Genomic DNA, 14980 nt, shown 5'->3' with positions numbered 1-14980 from the left:
ATCCAGTTGGCCACTTCAATCTCCCCGAGCTGCCAGTCAACCCAAACACAAAACCCCAGAGGACCAGGAGCAGACGCCCCTGGGAAAAGTCTAACCCGGGCACTGGGTCAGGGGCTGTGAGCGCGGCGGGCGTGCCCCGGAATTACACCTGCCGGAGCTGGAAAGCAGAAGCACCATGGCGGGCACTGGAAAACCAGTCAGCCAGCAGACAGCCGAGTGTGGGTGGCTGCCGGCTAGGGGATTAGAAGGGCTGTGAGAAGCTTCCGGAACTTGGAGCTGCCACTCCATTCCCTGACTAAGCACTTCCATATCAAAGCAAAGCCCTGAGAGTTAACTGCAGAAACTCTCTCACTGCAGGGAAAACCACGTCTGACTGGAGACCGGAGGCCCTTCCCTCTGTGAGGTCTGCAGGCCACAAAGCCCGAGGCTGCCTCCCCAGCTGTGCGCTGTGCGGCCAGAGCCGCAGGTACAGAAAGACCCACGGCACCAAAGGCCGGCTCTGACCCAGCCACTGCTCATTCCAGAAGGAAAGAGAACAAAGGGGCAGCCCCAGCTGCTCATTTAAAGCAAAAAAGGACTCTCTGGGATTTCACCCCCCGGGCCAGGCTCTGGTTCAGAAGCACAAAAGCTCCCGCAGGCCAAGGCCGGCTCCCTGCTCCGGAGACCTGAGGCTCACTCAGAGCAGCACTCTTGGCCACAGTGACGGGGTGCCGCCGGGACCCTCACTCTTCCCCTCAGAGCAGCACTCCTGGCCACAGTGACGGGTGCCGCCGGGACCCTCACTCTTCCCAGGAAGAACAGAGCGCAGGGCTCTGCAGGGAAAGGGGGGGCGGGCAGCATCACCCAAGTGATTAGCCGGGGTTCAGTGCGGCCGAATCCTCCGTCATCCTGACGGGGCTGAAGACAGGACCTCCCCATGAGGGCTACATAGCCCGAGGCCACCTCCCTGGCTGTGGGTGGCGCCAGCCCAGAGCTGTGGGTACAGAGAGACCCACAGGACTAAAGGCAGACTGCCCTGTGAGTAGAGTAGGTGCCACATGGGAAAGAAAAGGTGGGAAGAATGGAAGAATGAAAGCGGGAAGGAATGAGGAGGAAGGAGGGCAGCCAGGGTTGGCACCACGGCTTGCGTGGCAACCCTGGCCCCACACGGCCACAAGGCCACACCCAGAGAGGCCTGGGTGGGAGACCAGCAAAGAGAGGACAGGCTGGGGCCCTGCTCGGCCGGGTATCAAGACCAAATCACTGAAAAACACCTCCCGGCCAAGCAAGGGCTGATCTGAGTCGAGCACCTCCACCCCAGCACAGACCAGTGCTCTGCCTCCCTGGGAGGGGCTCCACCCACTGATGGCCTGGCTCATTCCCAGACAGCAGGGACAGTACCTTCCATCCTCCTATCCCGGGGCAACAAGGACAGTTGGAAGAGAAGGTGACCAGAAATGAGCAACGTCCCCGGGGCTGAAGAGGAAGAACAGGAAACAAACTCAACACCAAACCAAAAATAAGACTGTTTCGGGCCAGAGCGAGCCACCACACGGTAACAGGGCTCAGCTCATCAAGAAGGCACACCCACACACACGCGCTTAATAACACAGCCTGCAAACACAGAAAGCAAAAACTGCCAGAGGAACCGCGGAGGCCCCGGCCCGGGGAGTAAGACGCACGCCTCCTTCACTTATCGCACAACTGGCTGCCGCACAACCCCACGGGGCCTTGTGGAATTCATCCCGCAGGAGAGCTCAGCCTCAAGGCCCCTCGGAGTAGCTCATCTAGAAAAACTCACCGGGGGTAACTCAATGACTCATGGAGAAGGACAAAGAAACTGTTACACGTACATGGAATATTCTACAGCAGTGAAAACGAATGTATCTGCGTGTGGCAAGAACACAGAGGGACCTAAGACGCAGTGAGAAAGGCAGGTTGCACAAATCCATCTTCCTGTGGCACCAAGCCTGGAATCTCAACAAGGCCCTGGGCTCCTCAAAGCCCTGCCCCCTCCCAGCCTCATCCCCTCACACGCTCCAGACCTTTCATATTTCTGCAAAAGCCTCTTGTTTCTGTCCACCTCACACCTCACACATTTGGACATACCCTTTGCCCCTCTCCTTCGCCCCTCCTCTTAACCCCCGCAGTCCTTGCCCAGGTCCCTGTTCCTGTGGCCCCCAGAGGCTGCACACCACTCCCAATCATGGGGTGATGCTGTTCACGAGCCTCTCAGGACCCTCCACCACAGGAACGATACCTTCAGGAAATTCCTGACACCCCAGCACAAACATCTCCAGAGCCTGCAGTGGGGGGAAAAGTAACACTCACATAAAATCAGCACCAAGATGGCCCTGAACACAGCAGTGGTGGAGCTGGAAGAGGACGGTGTGAGGCCCTGACTCTGAACACGGGGCGTCTCCCTCCCCCAACTCCAAACCAGTTAAGCCACCAGCGCCAGGCAGAGACAATGGCAGACACACACTGGCTCAAACGCATTCCCCATTCACCTACTCAGAAACCTAACAACAAAAAAGAAAGAAAGAAAGAAAAAGACAATTCCCCGAATGGTGGGAGTACAGGAAAAGAAAAGACACAGGACCCGGAGAACACGGGGCTCTGACCCGGGAGGAGGAGAAGCTACCTCTGCACAGCCCAGCAGCCCAGGAGGGAGCAGGGCGGCTCCAAAAGGAGAAGAGACAGAGGCTGACCTCCCAGCCAACAGCAAAGCCAGCGCAAGGGTGTGGCTGAGGCTTTGGGGAGAAATTCGTGAGGGTGCATTGAAAACAAAGCAAACCAAGAAGCGAGGCCATTATTAACTCCAGAAAAGCAAAGGCGTCATAATAAATATCACAGAGCCGTAATAACAAAATTCCATGACCTGCAATACCAAAAAAAACGGTAATACCAAAAAAAAAAAAAAAAATCAGTCCATTGGACTTCATTAAAATTAAATACTTTTGTCCTAAAAACACTATTACAGAGCTGGGTGCAGTGGCTCATGCCTATAATCCCAGCACTTTGGGAGGCTAAGGCAGGAGGATCACTTGAAGGCAGGAGTTGGAGAACAGCCTGGACAACATGGTGAAATCCCGTCTCTACTAAAAATACAAAAATTAGTCGGGCGTGGTGGTGGGTGCCTGTAATCCCAGCTACTTAGGAGGCTGAGGCAGGAGAATCGCTTGAACCTGGGAGGTGGAGGTTGCAGTGAGCCGAGATCGCACCACTGCACTCCAGCCTGGGTGACAGAGTGAGATTCGCTCTCAAAAAAACTAAAACCACTATTACAAAAAGGAAAGGCCCACCAGACTGGAATCAAATATGTGCAAACTAGATTCCTGGCAAGGGACTTCCATCTAGAGTATACAGAGGACTTTTATAACTAAAGAAGACAAACGCCCAAGTGGAACAAAGGGGGAAGATTCTAACACACACTTCACCACGAGAGATGAACAAAACACAAAAAGATGCTCCACGACATCAGTTAATGAAGGAAATGCAAACTTGGGAATGCCCCAAACTAAAACCACCCAGGTGTCCGTCAACAGGTGAGGGTACGACCGAACCGTGGCACTTTCGCACAACAGGACCCTGCAAGCTATGAAATGCAACAAATTCCTGACGTGTGCCGCAGCAACGCGGCTCAGAATAACCACACACACCCGAGGAAGCCGGACAAAAGAAGAAGACACGCCGTATGGTTCCATTTATGTAAAACTCTAGCAAATGCACACTAAATTACAGTGACAGAAAGCGGATCAGTGGTTGCCTGGAGATGGGGGGGGGGCCCAAGGACTCTGGGAGAGACAGACTAAGTTCACTGTGGTGACTGTGGCCACAGCTTCACAGGTATACACACGTCAAAACTCATCACACTGGACACTCAGATACCTCAATGAAGTTGTAGAGTCATCGTAATACAGTGTCTGCCTTAGCCATGAAAAGAATTAATATCATCAGATAACACCGTACGTGAGTTTAAACAAATATTGTGATAATTATACTGGGTGGGACAAGGGATAGCACAAAAAGGCTAAGTCCATATCTTCTGTAGTAAGAATCTGTTTGATGATGTCTAAAGTTTTTTTTTTTGAGACAGTCTCGCTCTGTCGCCTAGGCTGGAGTGCAATGGCACGATCTTAGCTCACTGCAACCTCTGCCTCCCAGGTTCAAGCAATTCTCCTGTCTCAGCCTCCCTAATAGCTGGGATTACAGGCGCGTGCCATCACGCCCGGCTAATATTTTGTATTTTAGTAGAGACGAGGTTTCCCCATGTTGCCCAGGCTGGTCTCGAACTCCTGAGCTCAGGCAATCCACTTGCCTCGGCCTCCCAAAGTGCTAGGATTACAGGCATGAGTCACCATGCCTGGCCCTGTCTATAAACTTTTAAAGAGGGGGGCGGGGAGGGGGAGTGGCGGGGGCAGGGGGAGGGGGATGAGGGGGAGGAGGAGGAGGGGGGAGTGGCATAAACCTGCCCTCTTAAACACGCGGCCGGCCGAGGGAGCCGCCTCTGCGCTGCAGGACTTGGGCACCCTAGGAGGGTGGGAAGGGGCCAACTTTGTTGCAAATACGGATGTGTTGCTTTCATAAAAACTCAACTCCCAGCCATCTGACCCGGCAAGTCCAGTTTCGGTGCATGCACAGGAGAGATGAAAACAGGCTCACAGCTGCTGAAAGGTGACAGTAACCCCAGACACATGAAATGGGTCCGCCCATGCAATGGGTCATTGTTCAGCCACAAACAGGAATAAGGCCCTGACACGGGCTACAGCACAGACGGACGGTAAACATGCGCTCAGGGAAAAGGGTCAGACACAGAAAGTCACACACTGTATGCCTCCATTAATATGAAATGTCCAGAACGGGCCAGTCCAGAGAGAGACGCGGTGGCATGGCTGCCACGGGCTGGGAGTGTGGGGATGAGGGAGGGACTGCTTAAGGGGTACGGGGTTTCTTTTGGGGGTGCTAAAAACGCTTTGCGGTGATAAAAACGCTTTGGAGTTAGACAGGGATAATAGGTGCACACTGCAAATACACTAAGCCACAGAACTGTACGCTCTAATGGGGTAACTGTATGGCATGTGAACTGTGTCAGTAAAGCTGCTACCAGGAAAAAAACCTGACTCCAGAGCCAGGCGGGCATGTGGCGGGCCTCTGCAGACGGACAGCGGGGCTCCACACTCCAGGAAGAGCCCTGGGAGAGATTCCACAAGGCCACAGGTAGACGGACGCTCCCTGATCCAAGTAAGAGTCCTCACGTCTCCCTCTCCTCCTGAAGCTTCCCTTCTCCTCCTCGTGCCCATGTGGGCTCAGCACCTTCTTGTAGTCAACCACCAGGGACTCTGCCGACAGGAAGTTCTGGAATCCCACCGTTTTGGACATACTCACCCCTCACTGTGGGCCACAAAAGCCTGGAGTTCCCCACAGGCAGACCCTCATGCGACCAAGGGAGGAAGGCACCTGGTCCTCCAGCTCATCTCCCAACAAACAGTTAATGATGGTAAGACAATGACTCGGCCAGGAGCAGTGGCTCACGCCTATAATCCCAGCACTCTAGGAGGCTGAGGTGGGAGGATCACTTGAGCTCAGGAGCTTAAGACCAGCCTGGGCAACATAGTGAGACCTTACCTCTAAAAAATCAAAAATAAAAAAGTAGCTGGGTGTGGTGGCGCATGTCTGTGGTCCCAGCTACTAGGGAAGCTGAGGCAGGAGGATCACTTGAGCCCATAAGTTCAACGCCACAGTGAGCCGTGATCGTGCTACTGCATTCCAGCCTGGGCGACAGAGCAAGACCCTGTCTCTAAAGAAAAAGAAAACGCCCGTTTCACAGACACCCACTGCTTCTGCCCTTCTCCGAACCCTGAAGACCTGGGCTTGCGCCCGGGAGCTCCAGAGCACGCTGCTGTTGGTTGCACTGGAGTCTCGGCCTCCACCGCCCTAACGCCATGCATCTCACACCTCACCCTCCAGGCTGAGTCTGTGGAGGCCCGGCAACCCCGCCCAGAGTGCCTCCTCCTCTCCTCCCCAGTCTGTCAACACAGCGGTGCCTCAAGAAACTCCCAGCTCCGGCACGGTGGCTCACGCCTGTAATCCCAGCACTTTGGGAAGCCAAGGCGGGTGGATCACAAGGTCAGGAGTTCAAGACCAGCCTAGCCAAGATGGTGAAATCCCGTCTCTACTTTAAAAAAAAAAAAAAAAAAAAGACAGCCGGGCGCAATGGCAGGCACCTGTAGTCCCAATTACTCAGGAGGCTGAGGCAGGAGAATCGCTTGAACTCAGGGTGCGGAAATTGCAGTGAGCTGAGATCGTGCCGCTGCACTCCAACCTGGGTGACAGAGTGAGACTCCATTTCAAAAAAAAAAGAAAAGAAAAGAAAAAAGAAAAGAAACTCCCAGCAATCACCAGACCTGCAGCAAACATCCCAGTGCGCCTGCCCAAGGGAATGGCATGGTGGGGGGAGGGGGCTCCAATGAGGGGCCACAGGGGCTGCTAAGCACGCAGGACGTCGAGAGCGAACTGGAGAGAACGGAGCCTGGGCAGGCAAAGCTGGTTCCCGGGATCCCGGCCCCACCGCCTCAGCATTAGGGAGATGGAGCCTCTTCTGGGAGCTGGAATTGACACAGAGCAACCCAGGACCCCCCAACCCACCGCCTGCCGACACATCCAGGGCCTCTGTCAGTCAAGGGGGCTATCAGTCCCCAAAAAGAAAACTAGAAAAAAGGGACCAGGGCCAGTCCCACTGACGCTTCCCCATCCGAGGGTCTCCAGACCTGCAGACCACCTCCCAGATCGGCGGCCACAGGGAGGTAATCAAGAGTGAGCACGGCCTGTCCTCTGTGACAGGAGGGAAGAGGAATCCAAGTGGTTTCTCCAGCAACTCAGGCTTCGTCGTGCGTCGAGGAAGCTCTGGGAGCAGCAAGTCAGCACAGGCACAGCCAGCCTGGGGTCTCCCAGGTGGGCAGAGGAGACCTCAGCACCACCCAGCTAGGTGAGGGGACTGTGGAAGCATGGACTCCGCCTCAGCCACGCCTGCAGCACCACCACGCGGGCCCTGACTTTCCAGGTTTTGCCCTGTGTCCCTTGACATAGACGTCGTAGGAGCCACCACAGAAAATTTGCTAAACACAGACAAAGCGTCAATAACATAAGCTGCCAGTCAGCCAGCAGACACGCTGCTGGAGCGTCTTCCTCAGGGCCACACCGCACGTGGGCTTGTATCCTTCTTCACTCATTTTAATAGCAGGAATGAATTCCCATGCCATCTAATCCCATCATCCAAGCACACAGACCCCATGTCAGCCACTCCAATTTGCCGGGAGCACCTTTAAACATGGGTTTGCCTGCTCGTCCTCACCCTAAGCTGCACGTCTCAGGGGACGGGACCCACCGCCCACTTTCAGCAGGATGTGCCCCTCAAGGCAGCTCCCAGGGTGACAAATATTTTCCCATTTGACAGGCAAAACCTGATGTCAAATCAAAAAGCGGCTAGACATAGGACAGGGCCCCAGAGCTGCCTGAGGGCATCAGGCGACTGCCAGGCGGGGTCTCACCGAGTTCTTTGGAGCCCTGGCTCTCGCTGGCCAGCTCCCCCATCTTCACCAGGGCATCAAAGTAGCCTTTGGCTGCGTACGTCACACCTGGGAGAGAAAAAAGGGAGCAGTTATTTCCTCCATGAGGCACGGACAAGACTCTTCCCCAGCAAAAACATGGCAGTCTTCGCATGCACAGGCCAGCCCCGTCTCCTGCCCAGACAAGCTGGGAGAACATTCGGCTTGCTGTGATTTCTGGGTTGGACAGAACCCATCTCTTGTTGATATTCTTGTTTCACCCCAATCATGAGAGCTCCCTTGACTCGTAAGAACACAGCTTACCGGTTCAGGCCCTGGGCTACTCAAGTCAAATTGCAGAGTGCTGATTCCTATCACGTGCTACCAGGCGGGGTGGGGGCGGGCGGGGAGTGCTGCACTAACTAAGTGTATTTCATGAGACAAAGAACCAACCCCGGGCAAGGAAACTGCAGAGCTGGGCAGTAGGAAGCCATTTCCCCACAGATCCCCAAACCAAGCCTGGAGTGGGAGAACTATTTCCCATTGCTTCAGTCTCAGACCAGGACGCCCACCAAGCATCACTTGGTATTGCCGCCGCCTGAGGGGCCTCCCATCAACTCCGAGGCAGAGTCTGATCTAATCAGAAGTGGGCGTGAAGGGCTCGGGCTTGCTGAACTCCTCCCCAGCCACAGGGGTGGAGCAGGCTCCGGGAAGAGCCTGAGCTTCCTCCTCAGGGACTCCAGGGAGCGCCTGGCAAACTCCTCCACCTGACAAGGAGCCCCACCCCGACCTCCAGGCTGCAGAAAGGGCGAGGCAGGGCCCTGGAGAGCAGCGTAATTACAATTTCTAATCCGTTTTCTACACAACCCACTTAGGCGCCTATAACTGGGCACTTCATCAGATTTTATTTATGTACTTTTCAATTCAGTGCGCACAATTTGTTCTGCGGCACAAGACTACGTCTGCAGAGGAATGAAGGGCTGTGCCTCGGGGGAGGTGGGCTGCCTCAAATAAAAGAAAAACGAAACAGCGGAAGTGAGACTCCAGGGCCGCTGGCTGTGGCCAAGGTGGCCGTGCTGCCTGGACAGCTGAGCTCATCCCTGCGAGGCCATCACGAAAAACAGGAGGAGGAAGTAAAGCTCTAAGTCTCCGCACTCAGCCCTGCCGCCCTCATGAGGAACCAAGCAGGAGCAGAAAGGCTCAGAAGGAACCCATGCCTTGGTGGCATCAAAGGGCTGAAGTGCCTGCTCACCCAGAGGAGGGGAGCACAGGCCCTGGCCCCCACCGCAAGCCACCAAAAGCGGCATCCACACCACCTCCCTGCGTGCGGACGACGGGGAAGAAATCCACACCTCAGAGAGCCCCGTGAGGACTGTGAAAGACTACCATAGATGAGGTCACCAAGTGTCCTGCAGACAAGTGGCTCTGGGAAAAGGAAGCCATCGTCAGTCTGCAATGTGCAAGACCAGCCCCCATCTCCAAGGGTGGGATCATCTGGACCCTGGATTCCCATCGTAATGCCCAAGATTCAGACCCAGCTGGGAAGAGATGAACAACTGGTCTCATTCACAGGGCATGGAACTTAGCTGGGCCTGGAGAATCTGGACATCGTGTGCCGTGCCTGGAGATCATGGGATCACCATGGTTGGAGGCCCTCTGCACCCACCTCGAGCCAGGCCTCAGCCTTCCTACTCTGATTCAGGAGCCTCTTCCCAGCGTCAACATTTCAGACCAGAGGCAAAGGCAGCTCTCTCCCTGGGATCCCCACGAAGCTGCCCAACCACCGGGGTGCACCGCAGGCTAGCAAACCAGGTGCAACTTCCACCAGGAGGCCACGCCAGCCCTCAGAGCGGCCACAGGCTCTGCTGCCGACTTCCACTACCTGGTCCAAGAGGCTCCCGGCTGGGGGCAGGGTCACTACCATAGCCCAAGGATCTCCACTGTCATTAAAACCCTGCCTCAGACCAGGCTCATGACTGTAATCCTAGCACTTTGGGAGGCTGAGGTGGGCGGATCATGAGGTCAGGAGATCAAGACCATCCTGGTTAACATGGTGAAACCCTGTCTTTACTAAAACTACAAAAAAATTAGCCAGGCATGGTGGCAGGTGCCTGTAGTCCCAGCTACTGGGGAGGCTGAGTCAGGAGAATGGCGTGAACCCGGGAGGCGGAGCTTGCAGTGAGCCGAGATCACACCACTGCACTCCAGCCTGGGTGACAGTGTGAGACAGAAAGACTCCGTCTTCAAAACAACAACAACAACAACAAAAAACAAAAACAAAAAACACCCTGCAGACTTCCGCCAGAGGAAAGACTCTCCTTAAGAATTTTGACGAGCAGGTCCCTCGGGCTGCAACCCCGGGACCAGGGCTGTAGAGGAGGGGCAGGGTGAACACAAACAAGGCTGTTCCTGGGGCAGCCATGGGGGCCCCTGCAGGGTGCCGGGTGCAAGCAGAGGTGGCCCAAGGGAGCTCCCTGTCCCCTTCATGCCCACAAGGAAACATGAAGGCCACCCCCCGCTAGACGTGGCAGGCAGACACAACTGGTCCACCTTGGGAGCTGAGAAGGAGGGCAGTGCCAGAGACAGGCCTTCTGCCAGGTGCTCGGTTGGGGTGCTTTGCGCCAGGTGACAATGGAGTAAAGGTGGTTAAAAAAAAAAAAAAAGGGCTGACCCACTCCTGCCCCCTCCTTGCCACCTCTAACCTGGCACCAAAACTGGACAACCAACTCCACCCAGCCCATGGGTGCCGTGACACCAGGAAGCCATGGAGGAGCCGGGGGCGGCTGGCGGAGATGCGGTGCGTGACCTGGAAAACACGGTCTCCTCCCTGCTAGGGGATGTGGACTTTGCCTATGAAGATGCTGCAGTTACAGGGACAGACATGGTAGAGGACGCAGGGGCACCGGGGTCACTGCCCAAGAACAGCAAGTCCCCATCCATGGCCGGACTCGGCCATGAGCACCTGCGGGGCCAACAGGGCAGGTGAGAAGGGCATCTGGGGACAAGGAAGCCACTCCCCACCAGGATGGAAAGACGCAGGGACACCCAAGACCCCGCGGCGGAGCACCTGGGCGGGGTGGGGGTGGTGGGCTGCGTCCCAGGGAGACAGTGGGAAGAATGGAATGGCCCTGCAGCCACCAGCCCCCCACACCCTCTGTCCTGGCTCTTTGTGAGAAGGAGCTGCAGGGTGTTCACTCAGAGATGCCACAGGTCCCAAAGCCAAAGCTGCTACGGTTACCAACAGCTTCATCCCAGCCCTGATCCCACAGTTTCTACATGATCCTGAGGGACTGACATCCGCACCCCTCCCGTCTCTAGATGCCACGGGACACAAGCAGCCCGCACAGGCAGGGGCATGCTGCCACGGTGACGGCAGACGCAGTCCAGAGTGCACGGGCTACACCTTCACTCAGAGCCGCTATCCGCCTTTGTTGCTGGAACAAAAGACCACCTTTCGCTCCTGACCAGGCCCCACAGGCTGTGCCCAAGTCCATGTGCCAGCTCAGGAAGCAGCTCCCACCCCACAGGGCCAGGGCGCAGTTCTACCTGCCAGCGCCTTCTCGTAATTCTTCCCCATGGCGATGAAGTTCCGGAGGCTGGGGTTGAACTGCTCCATGATGGTCTGGAAGAAAGCAGAGAAGAAACAGCATTACTGGCAGAGGTCACCCTGGTGACTCCGAAGGGTCCGAACACAGCGGTGCCAGGCACCCCTCCCAGGGGTCGAGACCACAAACGCTCAAGGTGGGCTTCTCGAGTTCAAATCCCAGTCATGCCCCTGATCAATGTCCCTGGGAAAATGACCTTCCTGAGCCTGTTTTCACATCTGTACGAAAGGGATGAGAAACCCTGCCGCGGGAGTGTCTGCGGACTGAAGGAGCGCGTTTGCACGGTGCAGCAGGCAAAACACAACTGGCGCTCAGACGCGCTGCTGCCGAGGGGCCGTTCCATTAGCGCGGCTGAGTCAGCCCAGAAGGGCCCCCACCAGCCACACACAGTCACTCACCGACGTGGCGCCCCCCTCCCACTAAAATCCTACTCAGCACATCAATTACCAAACATCAGCTCTGATTAGCGCCATGGCAGCCTGATCTGCAAATGCCACGCTATGAATAATCCAACAGCTCTGGGTCTGTTTGCCCGACGGACGGGCATCTCGGTGCCAAGATCAGCAGTTCTTAGACTCAAGAAATTAGATTTTCACTGTGAAGGCCAAATAAATGTTTTAATTACAAGGCATAAAAACAGGCACACACAAACAACAGCCAAATGAGAATTCTACCAGCATAACACAATCAACAGCCAACCCCCGCCAGCAAGGGCCCGGGGAGCAGCTCCAACAGAAACCCTGGCGTAGCCGCCTCCTGTGTCTTCCGGTCGCTTGTTATGATGTGATCCTGATCTTTCCTGAGGATCACAGGAAGGGAAGCCTCCCAGCCCTGTCACAGACGAGCAGAAGGCTGTGGGGCCCCCACCCACCCAGCCCCAACCTGTGGGCTAGAGGGTGGGGAGGGAAGGGCAACTCCATCCCCCACCCCCTCTCCCAGCACCTGGCCTCAGCCTCCAGAGCCAACAGGGCAGATAAACAGGGCATTTAGGGACAAGGAAGCCACTCCCCGCCACGGGATCTGGCTCCAGAAAACCCGCTATTTCACGTGTCTTCCATTCCCTGCCCCGAGCTACGGCCAGGGTGTGTGTTCTCGGGGAACGAGGCCCCCAGTTCTGCGCTACACCACGGCTTGCAGCAGGCCGAGTACACCTCAGTCCTGCCTGTGCTGGAACCTCCAGTGGTAAAGCCACCCGGCCAAGTCCCAGGGCAGGTGCCCCTTCCTTCCTGGATGCAGCAAGGGTGAGGGCACCTTAGCGTGCTAGCCCAGAGCCCATGTGCACAGGGGTGGGGGATGCAGCAGCCACCCAGCTGCAAAGTCCTGTTCTCACAGAGCCAGCGTCTACCGAGGGAAGGCAGGACTGGGGCCCGGCGCTTCCGGAGAAGTGGGACAGGCGTGCTCAGCAAGACGTGGAAGGCAGGCAGGGAAGCACTTTCCATGCCACACAGCAGTGGGCAGACCAGAGCAGGGCAAAGGCCCCGAGGCAGGGCCCATGGTGAGTTCCTGGGAAAGTAGGACCCGACGTGGGGGTGGAAGGGGCCCAGGGGAGGCAGGAAGAGGAAGAGGTGGGTGCAGTGGGATACACCCTGAGGCCAGGCTGCATGAAGCTAAGGAGGGTCTGAGCAGAGTGATGGGCCAGCTACATGTAAAAGATCCCACTGGGTCACTGGGTTGGATGCGGTGGCTCACACCTGTAATCCCAGCACTTTGGGAGGCAGAGGCGGGAAGATCACTTGAGCCCAGGCATTCAAGACCAGCCTGGGTGACATGGTGAGACCCCATCTCTACAAAAAATTTAAAAATTAGCTGGGTGTGGTGGTGCACGCCTGTAGTCCCAGCTACTCAGGAGGCTGAGATGTGAGGACTGCTTAAGCCCGCAAGGTCAAAGCTGCAGTGAACTGTGACTGTGCCATTGCACTCCAGCCTGGATGACAGAGTGAGACCCTGTCTCTAAAAAAAATAAAACAGGCCGGGCGTGGTGGCTCATGGCCACAATCCCAGCACTTTGGGAGGCCAAGACAGGTGGATCACAAGGTCAGGAGATCGACACCATCCTGGCCAACATGGTGAAACCCCGTTTCTACTAAAAATACAAAAATTAGCTGGGTGTGGTGGCAGACGCCTACAATCCCAGCTACTTGGAAGGCTGAGGCAGGAGAATCGCTTGAACCTGGGAGGTGGAGAGTGCAGTGAGCAGAGATCGCGCCACTGCACTCCAGTCTGGCAACACAGCGAGACTCCGTCTCAAAAAAATAAATAAAAATTTTTAAAAAACAAAAAAAAACAACCAGAAGAGATCCCTCTGGCTGCTCAGGGGAGACTAGATTTTAGCCAAGGACCCTGGCATATGCCGGGAGACCCACTGGACGCTCCGGGATGTCAGAGGAGAAGAGAGGCACGTACCATGCAGGCCTCTGTTCCAGGGGCAGGGACGCTGCAGCAGAGCAGGCTCAGTACTGAACTAAATACTTAGCAATGAACCAGGAGCCTGGACGCTTTAACTCCCAGGAGCGCCTGGGAGCCGGGGCAGGGAGGCCACACAGGGAGTGTGTGAGATGGGTCTGGCGCCCAGGAGAACATGAGCCAGAGATGACGCCTGAGAGTTACCAGCAGAGAGGAGAATGCTGGGACCCGGAGCGCTCTCGGCAGCCTGGTTCAAACGGATCAAGCAGATCGGGACTGACGCTCGGGAAATGCTGCCGGATGCGTGTTAATTGTAAAGAACTCAAGCAGAAGGGGGCATCAGCCAAGTGAGGTGGATGCGGCCGATTCTAGTGTTCTGGTGTCTGTGTGCTCATGTCTGCATGCACATCTGTGTGCATGTGTGCGCGTACACACACGTGTGCACGTGTGTTCGCGTGTGCATGTACACATTTGTGAGTGTGTGTGCTGACATGCAGCATCAAGCATGTTTCTCACCCTACGTGACACAAATGTGAAAACACTACCACAGAGGGTGGGCATGCCAGAGCAGACCCCTCGCTCACAAGAGCCCCACGTGCTTGGCTTCAGGACCATGACCCCCACAGACCCCCGGGCAGAAGAGGCGGCTCAACCTGAGCCCTGTGAGCTCCACTAACATCCTGAGCAGCAGGAGAAACAGGCCAGGAGCCACCCAGGGCCAACCACGGCGGGTCAGCACGGCAGCCATGCCCACTGCATGACGCACGGGGCAGCCCCAAGGTTTCGCTTCCTTAGTGCAGCAGCTGAGCTCACACGGAAGGAATGCAGGAGAGAATGGGCAGGGAACAGCCACCAGGCCACCTGGGCATGGCCCTGCCTCCATCTGCAAGAGAGGGGCTGCGGCCAGGACACACAGGTGCTGCCGTCCTGGCCCGAAGGCAATGGCAGAGGCATCAATTCCACTGAGCAGACATTGTAAGGGGGAACTCCCCTTCCCAGGCGGAAGGGCCAGTTCCTCCTCCTACGTCTGCATCCCCTGGGACCGAAGAGAGGCTTCTGTGGAGCCCTGCCTCAGGCACACACAGCAGGTTATCACCCACCCTCCTCCGGGCTCCTCCCTCTCCTGGGAGCCACAGGAGGAGCCCAGGGGCCCATGAAGAGCCCAGCCCCTCTGCTGGGAGACCATCCCCGGTCAGGCGTCTCTCTGAGCCCCCTAACGAGTCCATCCATTCTCCTAGAGCTCAGGCAGGGGCCATCCTGACCCAGTGGGCCTGTGTGGAGGTCCCCAGCCCGAGGACAGCCCCCTGTGGGGCATACACTCCACTCCCGCCTCCACTTCCACTTCTGACTCCCCTAACTAGGCCAAGGTCCTGGTCCGGGGGCCCATAACCCACAGGGGCTCTGCAGTGTCCGGGGGTCCCGGGGTGGGGGCCGGGGAGCCAGTAA

General features: G+C 56.6%; 1 protein-coding gene across 5 annotated transcripts in view; it reads right to left on the bottom strand.

The window, feature by feature from the left end:
• Positions 1–14980, bottom strand: part of LOC105469290 (BAR/IMD domain containing adaptor protein 2) — a 77907-nt gene that overhangs the window by 47981 nt on the left and 14946 nt on the right. For 4 of the 5 annotated variants that reach the window (XM_011720164.2, XM_011720162.2, XM_071081799.1 and 1 more), the window contains exons 2-3: positions 11073–11148; positions 7530–7616 (exon numbers count right to left, since the gene is read on the bottom strand). In XM_011720164.2, coding sequence (XP_011718466.1) covers positions 7530–7616; positions 11073–11148 — 163 coding nt within the window. Of the gene's footprint in view, positions 1–7529; positions 7617–11072; positions 11149–11578; positions 11677–14980 lie in introns of those variants that run through there. The other variant, XM_011720166.3, reaches the window with a different exon arrangement.

The sequence above is a fragment of the Macaca nemestrina genome, chromosome 17 (genome assembly GCF_043159975.1).
Source record: "Macaca nemestrina isolate mMacNem1 chromosome 17, mMacNem.hap1, whole genome shotgun sequence".
Lineage (NCBI taxonomy): Eukaryota > Metazoa > Chordata > Mammalia > Primates > Cercopithecidae > Macaca > Macaca nemestrina.
Note: the sequence above shows the minus strand (reverse complement) of the source record. Positions and strands in the feature narration are given on the sequence as shown.